Genomic DNA, 18,567 nt, shown 5'->3' on the forward strand with positions numbered 1-18,567 from the left:
GACACAGTTATGACAAGAAAAGAAGTTTTTATACATAAAGCTAGAAGAGGGAAAGTTAAACTACCATGAAAACATCCAGTTTAGTAATTTATCACCACACTGAAAAAGAAAATCAGTCTCATAAAAGACCTTCATTCACTGAGTAAAACTTTCACCATTCTCCACTAACTTAACAGAACAAGGAAGAACTTACTATAGATCTCAAGGAAATAAAGAACATCAGTTTCAACTGCTTCAATATGAGGTACCAGTTCCATGCTTTTCTTGTAATATACAAGGACGAAGTACTTCTTTAAAAATATCAAAAATCCTCCATCTTCTACTCTGAGCCACTGTGGATCAGTGTGTACTGTTTAGTTTTACGCTGAAGGAGGTACACATGTTCATTATCTTGTAACAGAAAAGCCTACACTACGTGCATTATATACATAATGTCAAATGCATAAGGCCACACTAATCCTTAAAATAAGAAGAAAGAAGGAAGCATGCAAACAAACAAGGTTTCAAAAAAAGTAGAAACTAAGGCAAAGTACATTTCTCTCCAGCTTACCTCAAAAAAGTAACAACAGCATGATTAAGCGAGAAAGAACAATTCTCTTTCAGATGCACATTTCTATGTAAGCAACCTTGATGATGGTTCTCTATTGTTTTTCAAATCTCCAAACAAGCACACACCATAATAAATCAGGCACAGAAGAGTGCTTCAGACGATGCCACAAACCCCCCAGGGGGCTACTATTATTTGGTGACCCCTTGCGCTCTCTGAATGAAAAGTCCCAGCACTCAAACATCCCAGGAGATGAGGATGTAATGGACACTATTTGGGAACAGTGGAAGCAGGGGGCGGGCGGGGGAAAGACGGGGGAGGGTTGCGCTCTCTCACCACGGCCTCCACATAGAGGGGTCACCCCCTGGGAAGAATGGGGGAAGGGCCGCTTGCACTGGAGGTTGAGGCGAGGGGGGGGGCGACCTGGGTGGGGAGGGTTGCTCCCGTGGCCTGACGCCACCCCCCTCTCTCGGCAGGAGCACGCTGGGAGAGCAGAGAGGGCTACTGGGTGAGGGAGGGGTCACAGGGGAGGAAGGGGGGTGAGGGTGGAGAGGGCGGGCCTGAAAGGAGAGAGAAAGAGGGGACTGGGTAGGGGAGGTGGGTACTGCACTGCTGGGGGCTGCAGAGCCAACACTGGCACCACTCTCACCACTGATTTGGGGCAGAGACTTCAGCAGGTGGTTCAATAGACGGGCCCCCAGGGTTTTGTCCATGCCAGGGCAGTTGAGGAGTAAATTATGCACCTCATGCATGCACTGGATGTAGCCACTGCTGTAACGCTGACGTGACTCAAAGGCCATGCTGGGTCCTTGACTTCCAGCTGTAAAAAAAACAAAGGACAAATACAAAGTATAAGATAAAAATGAAGTAAAAGGCTTTCAAAACAACCCTAATCTTTTTAGAAGTAAATGGTTCTTTGGAGAGACGCAGTAAAAGAACCACTGTTGATTCCCAAAAGAACCATTAAATGGACTAATTAAAAGGTGGACAACATGGAATAAGTCTAATAACATGAATATAAAATAATAGGTACCAATTTTTATTTTTATACATTTGATAAGTTGGAATAGACATCCAATTAGCCGGAACTAATGACACACTCTTTGTTATGACACCTGTAACCGATGAGTGCTATTTAACTTCAAACAACATCCACAATATGTTTACAAAATTATGAATTATGACATATTCTGATGTAATTTATCACGATAAAGATGAATACCATCATATTACCCAGCTCTAAGTGATAGATTCTGTCGGAAATCAGAGAAGGTCCATCAATAGCATTGCTGGTACCTTCATTATTATGTATGAAAGTGCGAATTTAAGACTGTAGCTATTTTGTTCACTACAAGGAATTGCAAAACTTCTAAATTTCTATTATTACAACTTCTGCCATTGCTAGCAGAACAGCTCCAAAGCCCACCTGATCCATGGCCCCTCTGAAGGCCCTCCATGTGTTGCACGGTTATCTCAAGAACGTCTGCCTTCTCCAGCTTGGATTGCTAATTGAGGCAATACAGTATGGGAAGAGAGTTTTTAACAATGATTCATTATTTCAGTGCACATCCAACCCCAGGAATAACAGGAGCTCATGCATGTGTGCTGTTGTGTTTGTTTCCAGTCCACTCACATCCAAGTTGTAGGCATCCACCATAATCCCCTTGAGTTGCTCCAGGCTTGAATTGATGCGCTCCCTGCGTCTCTTCTCAATCAGTGGTTTTCGAAGCTAACAAGACATAGCAATAGTTTGGACGGAAGATTATCGTGAAGAAAATATGTAAAGAGTGCATTAATAAATGTTCATCAGCCTGCCACAACTGTGATAATCAGCTCTTTCTAGAGGACACAGCTATTTTTTTACAATGCAGTAGGTCCATCGATTGGAGAGAAGGCTTATGTTACCTTTCGTTCCTCTTTGGCGTTGAAGTTCTTCTCTGGTCCATTGCTGAGATTTGAGGCAGTCATGGTTTGGTGCCAACGCTCTGAACCGAGAGCAAACGTTTTTTTCTACAACGCAGAGGGTACAGTTTCACTTTTTACGCTTTCCTTCTCCACTTTTCACAAAGTTCGTGGTTGCAGTTTCGCAGGCTGGCAGGCGGGTGAAATAAGATGCTTGTGACCTCGTTTTTAAAACGTGCAGCCACCGAAACCTCCCCTTCAAACCACCTCCCTTCGCAATTACCATGATAATGTACTGGGGCTTTCGGCAGCACACTTTCCCACAGTCTCAGGGGGAATCCGGAGAGACCGAGGGAAAAACTGCAGTCCACAGCTCCACCGTCTGGGGGCGCCTTTTTACAGCGGTGCGCGCGAGTTAAAGGTCATAACTAAATCATATTACCACACACACACACACTCACACACACATATACATATACATATACACACTGTACGCGGTCATTACACTTCAGTTACACACAAGGTGTATTGCAATTATATGACACACATGAGTCACAGAAGTTGTGTCTAAGTCGACACACAGGTAGAAAACACCTCAGTTCAGGAACTAAACCCAGTGTTTTTGTGTGTGCTTCGTGTTGTCTTCTCATTCCCAGTTACTGGACTGTTTAACAACACAGCTTAAGACGTGGAGGACATCGCAGAAGGTGTGTATAAGACCAATACGTTCATAATAGGACACGACTGAATAGGGAGAGAGAGAGAGAGAGAGAGAGAGAGAGAGAGAGAGACATGGCTACAAACTTGTTGATTCAATGTCGATGCCAGGCAAAAACCTTGTACCTATATTCTTTTTTTTTTTTTTTCATGCCATAATTAATTACATTTGACGGTTGTTCTTTATATTGTGTCCATATTTCTTAATGAACCTACAGAAATGCTCCAAAATTAGTTTGAATAAAACTTTTTTACACTGACTTTACATTTCACTGTAAAGTTGCCATTTTGGAGGTACAGAGGGTTTGTGTGATCCCAAGAGAATGCAAAGATGACTTCTGTTTGGAGGAATGCTACTACTAACACCGTCTGACTGAACAACAGACCTCCACAGCTCCAGCCCTGGATTACTGGCTAAACGATTAGCTACCTCAGAAATTGCGCCAGAAACAAAAGGCTGACAGTGTAGGAGACGGTTGGAGGAGGGTAAAGCCAAACAATAGCAAAGAAACATCATTTCTTCAAGCGTTGAGACACCGAGGGAATTTTCTCCATGATTATCTTCACGTTTAGCCAGCCCCTCCTAGTGTTCCAGTCGACCCCCTGCCCTCCGCGTTTTTATAGCCCTCCTTTAGCTCGGGGTCGGACACACTCCAGTGAAGCGAGCTAACGCCTCTTTCTCCACCGTAATGACCCGCAGTCAGCAGGATAATAGGCAAGGTGCCAGAGCTTTAATGGTCATCTAAACCATTTAAACCCGACTTAGCTTTCTTTTCTCACCTTTTTCGCGAAGACAGCCGTCCGTGCAGAGGATTCTGAAGGCTGTTTCCTGGAAACACGCTTTCTGCAGAAGCCTGAAAAAGCTTGGCCTTACTAGGTCGCTTAAGAGCTGGGCTGCCTAACATTTAAGCGTCCACAAATGTGGTAAAGCAAAGTAGCCAAAGTGCAAAACCTCTGTGCTTAAGTGAAGAACTCCTGGTAAAAGCTTACTGAGGAACTGTAGATTTAATGAAAGCCCACATGGCTTTTTATTCTTCTGTATTTGAACAGGGGGTTGGTTAAATTATCATGTTAAATAAATGTTTTTAGGATAATATATCATTATCAAATAACGGTTATATCACACCAGTCAAACGTTTCATAAAGCAAGCAAATAAACTTTATTTTCATCCAGTAATGCATTGAGGTTTTAAGACGTTGAAAACATTTAATTAACATAAAACAACAACATTATCAAATGAACAAATAATAATAAAAACATTTAGAGGAGAGTAAAATGGACAAATTAGGATTTAATTAGTAAATATGAACAAAGGAACCAGAATGAAATCCATCAAATCAATAAAGCCAGAGTTAGGAGATCAAATGTATATTTTTTACATTATTTTTAAATGTAACTCAAAATAATAAGTCAAAATAAGGTTCGAAACAAAGGATAGATAGCTAGTTTTTCAACATTTCTACTTCTTTAGTATAAAAGTGCTCGATTTTATATGTACTCAGGTATAAAATGTACTGTGTGTATGGGTAATGTTATTTTATCATATACTTTCTGTCATGTGACTGCAGACATAAAAAGTTTTGCTATATCTGAGTATCCTACATCTGTTATAACTCACAGTATGTTTTTAATACTCAATCACATTTTGAAAGCAAGTACATGTACTAAAGCAGAAATCTAAATATAATACAAAAAAGAAGTAACTAATATAATATGTTGTATCTATACTTTATAGCTATATTTCATACTTATATTTTTAGTATACATACTGGCAGCATATAGCAGTGTATTCTTCAAGTGGTGTGACAGGCCTTTATTAAGGCCAATTAAATTGCAGATGTTTCTCTATGGCTATTGCAGCAGATCAAAACGGAGTTGGCTATCATGCTAACTAAATGGGAAAACTGCTTTTTGTTGAAAATTACATTTCATTTAGGAAAACAAAGATCATAAAAACAATTCATTTATAAAGCAACTGTTTACTTCTATAAGCCACATGTTAGGACACTAACAATGTGCTTCTCCTGCTTTGCAAACTTGTCAGCTCATTCTGCAAACTTCACACACTTTGCTGTGCTGAAAGCACACATTCACACGCCTTACTGCAAGCTTAAGAGATATCATCCTTACGATATAGGCATTAGTGAGCGGATAAGATGCAATCTTGGGTGACCTATATTTAAGAAATATGCTATGTGAAAGACAGCTAAAAAATTTTTCTGTTACTTTTATCGTTTTTGAGGTCACTGTGAATTAGGGCTACTTGTACAGTTATATCATTATCGGTATCAGTATAATACACTTAAATACACCTTAATGTCACAATCTTTCATCTAAAGATGGCAATGTACTAGGAACATTTGTGTGTCTTTCCAATAATTTTCAGCCAGTGTAGAACCCATTTTCTTGAAGCATGTGTAATATTTCTATGTTGGAAAGACCGCCTTCTGTAGTTTTCTTAAGTTTAAATGTCTCAGGCATTTATCCTTGTATAAATCTTTACTAATGTAAACCATTTTTAAACAAGAAGTACATTTTGGGTCACATTCACTGCTCATCATGAGGAACAGCTTACAGATTTCTCGAAGAATGTGTTTTAGTTTTCAGAGAACTTCCTGATTTGGGTGAATTAGGCCTGTCTCCACTGTCTAGTACCTTGGTAGGAATTGTTGTTTGCAATGGCAAATTACTATTATACTTAACTAAATGTAATTCTTCTAATTCTAATCTAAATGTATTCTTCACTTTCCAGCTCACCAAACACGTTTGCATGTATACAACCTGATCTATAAAAGGGATATATTGTGTAGGCAGTTGATGGTTGGAGACCTCCGGATGTGGTTAAAGGGTAGGAAGCAGGGCAGCGTGGCATGGTATGACAGGAAAGGAGTTACTGGTGTTCATAATCGAGGCAAAGGGTAAGATGTTTTTGATAACATATTGCATGGTGCATGTTGCAAAGCTGTCATTTGTTTTTGTACAGTCTCAGCAGAATTGACAACATGACAGCTTCTTTAAAATGCTACACAAAAGTATAAGTGCATATTTATCTTTTCATTTTTAATATATCTTGATTGCACTGAGTGCAGATCAAACATAACTCTTTACGATGATTCAACACCCTTCAGTTTGTTATGAACCTCTACAGTGTATTATGAAATGTTTTGATTGCCATCCAAAACCACAGAGTGTCAAATTAAGGTCATTTACCATTGTGCCAAAAACCCAGCACTTATATTACATTTTTGTTTAGGCAGATGGCCTATTTAAGCAATGTGAACAGTAAAATGAGGTATACCTTTTTCCAGTCAGATCCAAGCTACGTTTGTTTGTGCTTTCAAATCTGATGTGAACTGTCCTGCCTCCTAACTATGACGGCCAGAATGTCTGTAAAATGCGACTGACCACACATACCGAAACTGTTACTTGCAGCGTGGACACTCTGCAATCTGAAAATCGGATACAGATATATCCTAAACCTGTAACCTATTCAAGAGGATTGTGAGAGCAGTGTCAATAAATGCCAGTACAGACAGACAATTAGTGTGTTTATTATAAAGATTTTTTTTATTTTACATATGTCATATTGGCATTAGTAATAAGATTATGATACTAAAAGCAGTTTGTATTATATTTTGAATTTGATATGTCAGTGCATACACTCAAATATAATACAGAAGAATGGGGGGTGTTTTCCCCATTCTTACATAAGCTGGCAAAGCGAAACAAAGCACCATTCAGATAATACAGCAATATATGGAAAAAAGTACAGTTTACAGGTTGATCGATATGTTCACAACGAAGACACTTCAAAATGAAATGTGTTTCTACTGTGTTACTGCTACTTTTGAGGAGATCATAAGACAAAGACTGTTACTAATTCATATGGCTTAAATAATTCATCTAACACAGGATAAGAGTAAATCCATTCACAAGAGTAAATCCAGAATAATACCTAGTCCAATTCCTAGTTCTCAGATTGGTCCTCAGGGCTGCCAAGACAGTCCATATTTTTCTCTGTCCCTTCCTGTTGGAAGTTAAAATAGAGAGGAGAGCAATTGGACAGCACTCGAATATGTATTTATTTGACCTACAGATACAACACGAACGTTTCAGCGCTAGGCCTTCCTTAGCAAGAGATAGGTCCGAAGCCAACACTGCTATATAGACTAAATGGGTGTATACCACCCCATTATCGCTGTCATCACCAAGTCACAGGTGTATTTCCTCAATTCATCTTCCAACATAACATATGAAACGTATAAAAACCATATAAAATTACTTGAAAAATAGAAAAAAAATTAAAAAGTAAATAACCAAAGAAATATGTTTTATGGAATTTTCAACCATCTAAGCGGTTGTCCAATTCATGCAAACCAGTCACAACCAATTATAAAAGAAAAGGTAGAAAAAACAAAACTCACTAAAGAAAACAAGTCAAGGAGAAATCTTAATTCATGTATTTTGGAATCACTGTATTTAACTTAATATACCAAGCCTTTCTCTGCAAGAGACGCTGCTCACAGTCTCCACCCCTTTATTGCTAATGGTACATTTATGATCGTAGATTGTTGTTTTAAGTTGTCATTTTGTTTTAGCCACATAGCTAAGACCACAAGGGATAGAGTTGGAATAGAGTAAAAAAGTGTGTCGTCTGAGGGGCATTTAGGGCCTGTTTGTAACATCATTTAAACCTCCTTCTTAGCGCTGCACTTGCTGTTTCTCTATCGCATTACCGGCTGTGGTTTGATGTATCGTATCTGATGCAAAATAGGTTGTGCATAGCATGCTAATGTGGTTACTAATCATTGCTTGATAGTCCTTACTGAATTTACCTTATGAATCATCCCCCACTGAGTCGGAACGGAAGTTGCGCTGAATTGTTAAACTGATCTAATGACTTGTTTGTTATGTCTTGTACATTAATGCAAATATAACAAACAATACAAATGGCTTTGTCATGTTTGTCATGTTTGTCAACATTTTGGTTGCATGGGTTTTGTGAATGCCATTTGTAATATCTGCTTTAGGACACTGTAAAACTTCACTGGTTATATCACTATATGGACAAAGGTATTGGGCCACCTGGTCATTCATTATTTCTTCCGAAATCAAGGGTATTATCCTGCTTTTGTTGGAGTAACCGTCTCTACTTCCCAGGGAGGGATTTCCACTAGATTTAGGATTGCATTCAGTGACAAGACCGTAAACAAGGTCGGGATGTTGTATGACTTCCACCCCACTTCATCCCCAACTCCCCTGATTATTCTGGGGGGAGGGGCTTTATACCCCTCAAGCTTTGCATGAGGCATGGTGCTAATAGGTTCATGTTTATCTGCTTTTGAGACATATTCTATTGGCAGTACTTCTCTAAAGGAACTAGACAAGTGTGTGTATTTGCACATCTGTGCAACTTAAAGTACCTGAATTCATTCGTTAGAAAGAGGTGTCCACAAACAATCAGACATATAGCGTATCACTGCTTGCATTTAAGAAATTGACATGGAAGAGAAGAGTGAACATGAGAGTTGCTGGAACTTTTTCATATTATGAAAACAGGACCACAAATGAAACCAAATTTTTCATGTTTGTGATGACCATCTGTATACCCACAGAAGGCATGTTTAAGACATCAGGTGTTGAGAGGCGCTCTGGAACGGTTGTTTCCATCAGAGCTATGACTGTTCAAGGGCCACAACTTCCACACCACTTCCATGTCGACCTTTTTGCGGAACGTCTCTGTGGTGAAGTAGTAAGTCAGAGGGTCCAGAGAAGCATTCAGGCAAGCTATCATCAGGCTGTAATGGTAAGCCGATATTACTGAACATGATAAATCTTCTATTTTGTTTCCGTAGGCGTGCAGCACCCCCAGCATTACATGATATGGCAGGAAGCAGATGAGGAAGATGGCCAGGTTAGTGCTTACCATCTTCTGGATCTTGCTGCTGTTCACTAAGTTGTCTGTCTGCACTGCAGTGCTTTTGTTGATGGCCCGTACAAGCCCCCAGGAGCAGACAACCATGATGATCAGTGGAATCCCAAACCCTATAACTAAGGAGGTGGTGAGGGCAGTGGTCTGTATGGCATAGTATGGAAAGCTTTCGAAACAATGTTTTTGCTGACCCTTTTTTCCTCCAGTCAGGTAAACGGGCAGGCTGGCCCCTATGGTTAGAATCCAAATTCCCACGCACACTAGGGGTGCTTTTTTGCGGCCTTCTCGCACTCTGGACGACAAAGGGAAGCAGACGGCCACGCAGCGATCAAGGCAGACACAGGTGAGCAAGAAGATGCTTCCATACATGTTAGCCAACAATATAAGCCCAGCAATTTCACAAATCTTCTGTGATAGGATTTTGTGATAGTGATAGTAGATCCTGAATGGCAGAGTGCAAACCAGGAAAAGGTCTGCCACTGCAAGGTTGGTCATGTACACAGTGGTGTGTGAGCGTGACTTGGTTTGGCAGAAGAACACTACAATCGCCATAAGGTTGAGGATGAGCCCGGCTACAAAAACAAGAGCGTACACCGCAACAAAAATTATATTCTTCTGTCCTTTGGTTTCATTGTAACACATTTCAGTTTTGCTCTCCAATGTTACATTCTGCATGGTTCCTCTTTTTGGCAGGTCCTTAGGCTGAGTTTTCAGTAGACTAAAACGGAAAACAGAAACATGCATGTTAACACAGGATGTTAGCATCGCAAGCCAATGCATAATTTTAAATATTCATGCCACATGCAAGAGTAATCATTGCAAAAATTGTTTTGATTTCCTGCATCTTGCACATCTTTCTGAAAGTGAATGGAGTTTCGTGGAAAAAACCCTCACCATGTTGGATCCACAGACCCACATTTTAAAGTGGTGCAACATATGGTTTGCTTGTATGATGCAACATAATGACAAGAAAGTAGTATGATGGTTAGAGAAGCTTGCTTGTTGTTCTCATTAGAAAGGTCTAGAAACCAGAGCTCACAGACCAAACCACCACAACAACACACAGTGATATTTGGCTGGTGCGCTGAATCTGTGTTTGACTGTTAGGAGACTAATGAATGTTCTCCTTCATTCACTTGGGTTCATTGGGCTTGTCAGTTGTTTGTATAAACGTTCTAAAGACAACTGATAATATTTAAATATCTTGGTGTGCTCTGGTCTTAACATTTGTTTGGGGTAGGTAATATTTAAAGTGAACTTTATTGTCATTAAAACTTTACAGCAGGAGTGTATAGCTAAACGAGAATGCGTTTCTCCAGGCTCCAATGTGCAAATATAACAAAAGAATTATGCTAGTACAAAGCAGACAAATCAAACAGATCTGACATCTAGTAATTTTATCTGCCATCTAAAATCTACATATAATAAATAGATAAGCATATATATATATATATATATATATATATATATATATATATATATATATATATATATAAAAATTGTAATAATGATTGCTCATTTTAATTATTGCATGTTGTTTTCCAGTGTTTAATCAACAGTCAATGTGTAACATTTAGCACTCACAGTGCTGATTTAATACTGGCAAATTTGCTGTGTACTGCCATTCAGAGTAATAGAAGAGGTTCTCTAATAACAACCCACAATAGATTTAGGTAAATATGACTAAAAGAACTAAAGTACTAAAATGTCTCATTATTACCTAATTTAATATGATATATTTGTAGTATTAAAAAGGTGAAGTGGTCATCCTGCAAATTACAAATTGTCTTGTTTTTAATTGAGAGGTAGTAAACATATCCTTTGTTGCTAATCAAACACAGTATTGCCAACAAATCCTAAAAAGTTACTTCATTGTCTTTTCATTGTGTTGCATAGGAACTGCCATCAGAATCAAATTCCCAGTTTTATAAATTCCATAACTTTTTGAAGCTTATAATAACACTCAGCAATCATCAGGCTTCTCCTCCTGTCTAAAACCGTATTGCAACTGTGCAGAAGTTCAAGGGCATTGTGCAGGTCAAGTGGGAGACCACAGAGAATGTATCTGAGTCAGGTGGGTGGTGCACTGGTCCACTGTGCAGAATTGCTTAATTAGACATGATCTTCATGGGAAGGAAACCGTACCTACAGTACGACCTTGCTACAAAGCGTTTGAAGTATGTTCACAGAGCATCTAGAGGAGTCAGATGAGTTTTTGAAATAAGTGCTCTGTACTGATAAAGTCAAAATAGAATTCTCAGCCACTGTCAGCAAGAAAGATGATTGAAATGAGCTGCAAAACACGGTGCCAACTGCAAAGCCTTGGGGGTGGATCTGTCTAGGCAGTATTGCATAGGTGGAGGGAAGGTGGATTCCACAACCTTCTCTGAAAAGGTTAAAGCTAAACAGCTAATCATCCTGACTTTTACAGCTGGGTAATGATCCCAAACATACCTTAAAGCCACCATGCACTACCTAAAGAGATACAAACTGAAGCTTTTGATATGGCTTTACAGTTCCCTGACCTAAATATCATTGAAAATGTAAGAATTGACCTGTGCATGCATGGTGATTCAAGAATATCTCAAAGCTTGAGGTCTTTTATAAAGAAGAGAGAAAACCAACTGAAAGACTGCAACCAAAAGCAACCGCAAGGTGCCCAAACTTTTGCACAGGCTACATTAAGATCTGCCTTCTAACTTTTACAGTGACAGTGACAGAGTTCTTGAATTTATTGCAGGTGTGACAACTGCACTTTTCACTTGCAGTATGAAGCTACATTCACATGCACAAGACCATAAAGAACTAATGTTCGATTGCAAGGTGCACAGCACATGCACAGAATACTCAGAATGAATGCAGCCAAGGGCCAAAATATATGGCAAAGGTTTTTTACAAAATGCAACCTGACCAATTGACCAAATCCACAGTTCTTTTGATGGTCAATACAGAAAAGAATTTTATATATTTTCCATAAAACATACAAACATTGTGCAGTATTGTATTTAAAAAAATGTTTTATTCAATTGTTTATCTTGTAAAACACTGTCAATGACACCAAATATTGGTATGATAATTATGTCAGTGAGATAAGTTGCCATACATTTTAATATTTTTATATTATAAGTTTTTCAATTTGTGACCTAGAGTCTACTTAAGCACACACCTCCTAACCCTGACAAATAAAAAATGAGTTAAACCAAGTATGTTTAAGCAGGGAAATCACCAAACCGTGCTGAAAACTGGACCCCAGGACCGGAACTGAAAACATCTGGTGCGGAATGAAACTCTGAAACTCTTACTTTAGTAGGCTCAGGTTCAGGTCATAAATGATGAAGAGTCATCACTCGAGTCATCATGAAATCAGAAAATCAATGCTGGATCATTATAGCATGCAATAAAAACTACATCCCAATTTTAACTTTAATTTAAATGACTGATTACATAAACAAATGAATTTCTTTTAGCTCAACCAAAACTTCAAATGAAATGGATGGTTTCATAAACTCTGGCTTATTCTGCTGATTTGTCTGAGTTTTCAACCCCCCATTTTTAACCCACTCTTTCTTTTAGTTCACCTTTGTATCTCTTGTCGCCCACCGACCCAGCTAAACCACATTTACTGTTTCCTATCTATGAAAACTACTACTCTCCTCCGCACTGTTCTACTGACTGTGGTATAGTATAGAAATACAATGTGATAAGGTCATTTTAAAGGCTTCCTTATGTTGACCATCATCTGTGTGCTGAGGCCACAATAGAAAAAGAGAACACATTTCACATGTCGCAACTTCCTTAAGCATTTCCTTTAGCGCCTGAAAGTAAATTAATCTTTACTCTATGTTTTAAGCGCACAGGTTGAACTAAATATTTTGTAGACACCCTTTGCAACATTTTAGAATGATGTTGTGTCTGCATGTATTATATTGTATTTAATACGCTCTGTATATATTACACATTTTTCATTTTCATGCTATCTGTAATACAGTTTACAAACAGACTATGTCAAATGTAAATGTCTGGAAACTTAAAATCATAAAGCAATTTTAATTTTTTTTTCTGCTGTATTGAGATACATCAGTTTAAGGCTACTGGCGGACTGGGTGTAAAAGTTTCTCTCTGTATCTGATTTAGTCCAAATTTTCAAATCCTGTATATTTTTATTTTCCTGTTTATTACAGTATATTACTTAACCCTTAAACAGTCTATGACACGGAAAACGAGAAGTGTTATCGCAAACATCTATTAACAAATAGCCCCACCAGTTTGTACAGAAGTCGTTACTGAGTAATACGCCTTAGTGTTAAGGCTGTGTTAAGGGATTAACCATGCTTTTAGAGGTTTTTACAGTTCCACTCCTGTACAATTTCACTACACAACAATGCATTGAATATACCACATTTCAACCAGATTTAAACATAAAGAGGTTCAGTATAGTAGAGACATCTCACAGCCCTGACCAAACTGATACATCGTCACACTTACCTGGAGAATGTTGTGAAGATATGGTTCTGCTGGTCTTAACTCCACAGGGCTTTCAGTTATTCACATCGCTCGGCCATTTCTGTTTATGTGTCAGCGACAAGAAACTGTATGCCTTTGTCTAGCCAGGAAACCATCTCAGTAGCACAGAGTACACCCTCTGTGTTTTTCCTTTGACTGTTACTTTTCAGAAAGCTTCCTTTTCTGCTTAAAAAAAAAGCCACCACCCACTCTGTTCCAATCCACATAAATTCTCACGCACAGAAACACGCCTGTCATGCAAGTGGCACCCTACTAACGTGACTAGAAAATAAAATGGGGTCATTCAAATTCAAAACAGTTGGAATGTACCTAATGAACACTAAATGTGAAAGCTGTGGGTGTGACATCTGCACCTTTTATCTATAGTGTGAAGCCATATTCTTGTACAGAGTGTTCAGCACACACATTACACTCAGAGTGAATGCAGCCGAGAGCAAGGTATATGGCAAATGTTTTACTTACAAGATGGAACCTGTAAATGTGTCAAATCCACAGTCCCTTCTTAGTCAAAATAATTGACAACAAACCTATTTCTTCATTTTTTTATATAAAATATTCAAACTTTGTGCAGTATAGTAGTACAAAACTATTGTTTATCTCACAAACAATCTCAATCACACCAAGACCATGATATGATCATTGTATCAGACTGTGTTTATTAAATAAAATAATTTGCTGTACTGCACAAAGTGTTTTATAAATCATATGACTGTAAACAGAGCAAAGATTCCCGGCAATTCTTCAATATTGGCAATAATGTTGCCGACTGCTGGTGTTTGGCAAGGCCCTGGGGTTACAGGTGGAACAGACTGTAGATGAACTTTCTTTTGATCAGGCTCTCCGTCCTCTGAAAACGTATTAGACCTGCAGACACACACGTTGTAGAAGGGTTAGATTTATTAAGAATTCTCCAACACAGTGAACTTTCCATCTCACATAAAATGACTACTTGTGTTTTTCAGAAATACTGTGTAAGACACGCTGGATGTGATTCTGAACCATAATCACTGTCCATAATCACTGTCTATAACCACTGTCTCTAAGGAGACACTTTCATAAGTTTCTGAGTTGCGCTGGCCAGATCAAGCTAGTGATTAAAAATGTCTGTTAAACACAGCAGTAATTAGACGTCTTTTGAACCCATGTTTGGGAGTCAAGACAAGCAACATCATCTCTCACCGATTTGTTATTGCAGGTACCGCAGAGGCAGCCAAATAGGCCGTTGACCGCCTGGAAGCCACAGAGTACCAGTTCCACACAGGAAGCCACCAGCAAAGTGCTGAAGAGACCTACATTAAACTCGACCACATTTTTGGGCTGAGTGCAAATGCTCCAAAGATCGCGGTTTTGCAGGTAGCTCTCTGTACTGTCCAAAAAGAAAAAAAAAGAGTTTTTACACCACAATCAGAGAAGAACCACTTTTGGTTCCCTGAAGAAACATTCAGTGGGTGTTTCTCTTAAAAACTAAAGCTAAGCTGAATCAGCTCAGCTTCAGGAATAGAACAGTATTATCTCTCATACCTGTTAGCGAATGGTCTTCCCCAGACACCTGCAGCAGAGCTGCACACAGGTCCATTAGCCATCCCTGCTGCGGCCACTCCCAGGCTGTATAAAGCTCCAGCCACACCAATCACAGCAAAGCCAATAGACAAGAACATCTAAAGGGCAAAGTACAAAACAGGCTGTTAATGGGAGGCTCACGTGGACACTGTAATGCACCCTAGAAAAGCCTGTCATACACCCAGTATTTAAACAATGACCATGTCATGTCATTTTATACCTCCACCTCATTGAATCTAAAGTGATTGCAGTGAAGAGGTGCAGCTTTTATGAAGATTTAATTTAATTTGAATTAAGGAGTTTACCAAAAATATTGAATGAACAATTTGGGAATTATAGACCTTTTTTACACTGTCCCTTCATTTTCACATGTTCAAAAGTAATTGGACAATAAACTGATAAGCAGTTTCATAGCAAGGTGTGGCCTGTTAACTCATTATGTGGTGACAAATTAAGGAGATAAAGGATCTGGAGTTGATCCCAGTGTTGAATTCACCATGGGAACTCTCAATATGCTATTGTCCAAAGAGATAAAAAGCTTAACAAGCCTAAAGGCTAGATATCATTGTCAAAATCTACAATCAAGAGACAGCTAAAGTAAATACAGAGGGTTTACTTCAAGATGCAGACCACTGATAGCACTCAAAAACAGAAAGATGAAGGAAAAATTTGCAAAGTATTAAAAATAATTCTTATATTCATAATTTTGTCAGTTTGTCTAATTACTTTTTGAGCCTGTGAAAATTAAGTGACTAAAAATGGCTGTAATTTTCGGATAACAAATAACACAGTAGTTTTGTTAAACTCACCGAATTAAAGCTGAAAGCCAGCACTTTAATCACACTGTGATTGAATCAAATAAAAATATATACATTTTATCATAAAAGAATAACATATACATTGTATGGACAAAAGTATTGGGACACCTGCCCACTTTGATACTGAGTCTTCCATGTAAAAAATGAGTTTATCCTGCTTTTGTTGGTGTAACTGTCTTTACTGTCTAGGCTTTCTACTAGATTTTGGAGCATTGCTGTGAGGATCTGATTGCATTTAGTGACAAGAGCATTAGCAAGGTCAGGATGTTGGATGATCACGACCCCACCTCATCCGCGATTCCCCAGCTCATCCCAAAAATATTGGATGGAGCACCATCATTACAGAGAACACAGTTCTTTCACTGCTCCACAGCTCAATGTTGCATGGTGCCAATAGGTTCATGTTTCTCTGTTACTAGGAGTCCTATTGTTTTACTTCTCTACAGAAACTAGACAAGCTGTGTGTGTGTGTGTGTGTGCATTCGCACATCTGTGTCAACAATGGGTGCAACTTAAAGTGTCTGAATGCATTTATTAAAAGGGGTGTCCACAAACATTTGGCTATATAGTGAATCTTTAATATGATTACACAAGTTGATTAATTAAAACATTCAAAAAGGTTGAAATTAGTTTGTGCTGGGCTTTGACACGTATAAGCATGTTTGAAAAACAGCAATATCCATGTGAAATATGGCCCAATGTTTCTGAGAAGTATTTAACACAAAACTCACTCCGCAGCGGTTTGCACAGCACCCCTGTTTCCCCGTCAGGTGGATGTGAATAGCTGGAATCAGTACCTGTAGAGCAGAAAAACAGGTAATTTTACTGCTATGCCATGATGTAGGATTTACATCAAATTAGGCCTGGATTAGAAAATTATTTTGTGCACATGACTTCTCTGACCATGTACAGATGTTCCAATTATAGCAAAACTCTAGTATAATTATTTAGTATAAGTATAAGGGTAAGTATAAAGGTTAGCCCCTTAACGGCAAGGCTTATTACACAAAGGTGTATTATTCACTAACTACAACTTTGGACTTCTGTACAAAGTGGTGGGGCTATTCTTTGGTAATAAAAGTTTGTAAGAACACTTTTGGTCTGCCAGTGGGCCGTAGGCTTTTTAAGGGGTTAAATTTTAGATTACGTTCTGGTTTAAAGTTAGGGCTTAGATCAGTGTTAGTTACAGGTTTAGGGGAACTTTATTGTAATGTCAATAGATATTTATCATAAGTGAATGTACATTTAGGATTAAGGCAGAAGTCTGCAAAGCATCTATCATCAAAACAAAGTATTACTAAAAATAAGAAGATTTGATCATGACTCACCATGATGCCACCTCCAAGGACCCCTCCCATGTATTTGACTTCATTTGTGAGACGTGGATTCTGTTCTGTGTCTTCCTCTGCAAACTCCACACTCCAGCCAGGAAAGAATAGCAAAATGTTGCAAAGAATGGACAGAAGCGCCAGGGGATAGAGTGTAATGCCAATAAACTTGGAGCACTTTCCCGTACACATTGTCGCACAAATCTCACAAAAAAAAATAAGAATGGGATTTTAAAAATGTGCAGAGACTATTGAAAGAGTCTCAACGCTGTAACTCCAAATTGCGTGCCAAAAGTAACTTCGGCCGTAGATCACGTCCTGTCCTGCTTCCCAGATCCAACGGACAAGTTGAACAGACGAGACCAAAGTGCAGAAATACTGTCGATCCATGAGGTAATATATGGTGGTGGGGGCAAGCAAATGATAACATAAACACACCCACCAATCCCCACCATGTAAATGAAAGAGGCACATCCTTATCTCAAATGCCATAAGTTTATCAAAAGTAATGACTGAAAGGTAATCCAGATAAGAGAAAAGATGAAACAATAGAAAGGCAAAAGATAACGATTGCAGGGAGAGTGTAAAATATTTTTTAATGAGTCAGAGCAAAGAACAAAGAGCAAGCTAAACTATCTGGCAATAGTTCCACTCACATTTTTAATGTTTTAATAATGTTTATTATAAATAATAATAATAATAATAATAATAGGAGAGGGAGGCACAGACATATTGGTTCTAACTCACCAAATCATGCCTTTATGGATCTTGCTTTGCACTGAGGCTCACCAATGGTATGCTAAAACAGAAAAGGGCCTTCCCCAAACCGTTTCCACAAAGCATACAAATTGTCCAAAATGTCTAGGTATGCTGAAGGATTAAAATTTCCTTTCACTGGAAAAATGGGCCCTAGGACAACCCCTGAAAAACAACAAACAGAATCCCTCCTACACCAAACTCTACAGTTGGCACAGCAGTCAGACAGGTATTGTTCACCTGGAATTAACCCAAACCAAGACTTGTCCATCAGACAACCAGATAGAGACGCATGATTCGTCATGCCACAGAACACGAGTCCGGTGGCTAAGTGACTTTGCAATGTGCTTGGTGATGTAAGGAAACCCATGACTAGTAAAAAGAGACTTTGTCAAACACATTTATTAGCACATTTATTTAACCACAAATTATGCAAACAGCATAATATCCCTATGACAAATTTGAAATATTTTATATTTTTT

General features: G+C 38.7%; 3 protein-coding genes across 3 annotated transcripts; all 3 read right to left on the reverse strand.

The window, feature by feature from the left end:
- Positions 1–22: 22 nt before the first annotated feature.
- her8a (hairy-related 8a) lies at positions 23–2,669 on the reverse strand. The gene is made up of 4 exons (XM_072686838.1): positions 2,453–2,669; positions 2,181–2,276; positions 1,974–2,052; positions 23–1,367 (listed from the first exon to the last, which is right to left on the reverse strand). Exons 1-4 carry the CDS (start codon positions 2,513–2,515, stop codon positions 880–882), a joined length of 726 nt encoding a protein of 241 aa, XP_072542939.1. The 5' UTR covers positions 2,516–2,669; the 3' UTR covers positions 23–879.
- Positions 2,670–6,715: 4,046 nt separating this feature from the next.
- LOC140562254 (lysophosphatidic acid receptor 6) lies at positions 6,716–13,963 on the reverse strand. The gene is made up of 2 exons (XM_072687749.1): positions 13,585–13,963; positions 6,716–9,817 (listed from the first exon to the last, which is right to left on the reverse strand). Exon 2 carries the CDS (start codon positions 9,772–9,774, stop codon positions 8,800–8,802), a length of 975 nt encoding a protein of 324 aa, XP_072543850.1. The 5' UTR covers positions 9,775–9,817; positions 13,585–13,963; the 3' UTR covers positions 6,716–8,799.
- A 283-nt stretch (positions 13,964–14,246) lies between these two features.
- On the reverse strand, positions 14,247–17,697 carry tm4sf21b (transmembrane 4 L six family member 21b). The gene is made up of 5 exons (XM_072687750.1): positions 17,330–17,697; positions 16,733–16,798; positions 15,145–15,281; positions 14,803–14,989; positions 14,247–14,487 (listed from the first exon to the last, which is right to left on the reverse strand). The coding sequence occupies exons 1-5, from the start codon at positions 17,519–17,521 to the stop codon at positions 14,482–14,484; spliced, it is 588 nt and encodes a 195-aa protein (XP_072543851.1). The 5' UTR covers positions 17,522–17,697; the 3' UTR covers positions 14,247–14,481.
- Positions 17,698–18,567: the final 870 nt, after the last annotated feature.

Source organism: Salminus brasiliensis, chromosome 9 (genome assembly GCF_030463535.1).
Source record: "Salminus brasiliensis chromosome 9, fSalBra1.hap2, whole genome shotgun sequence".
Classification (NCBI taxonomy): domain Eukaryota; kingdom Metazoa; phylum Chordata; class Actinopteri; order Characiformes; family Bryconidae; genus Salminus; species Salminus brasiliensis.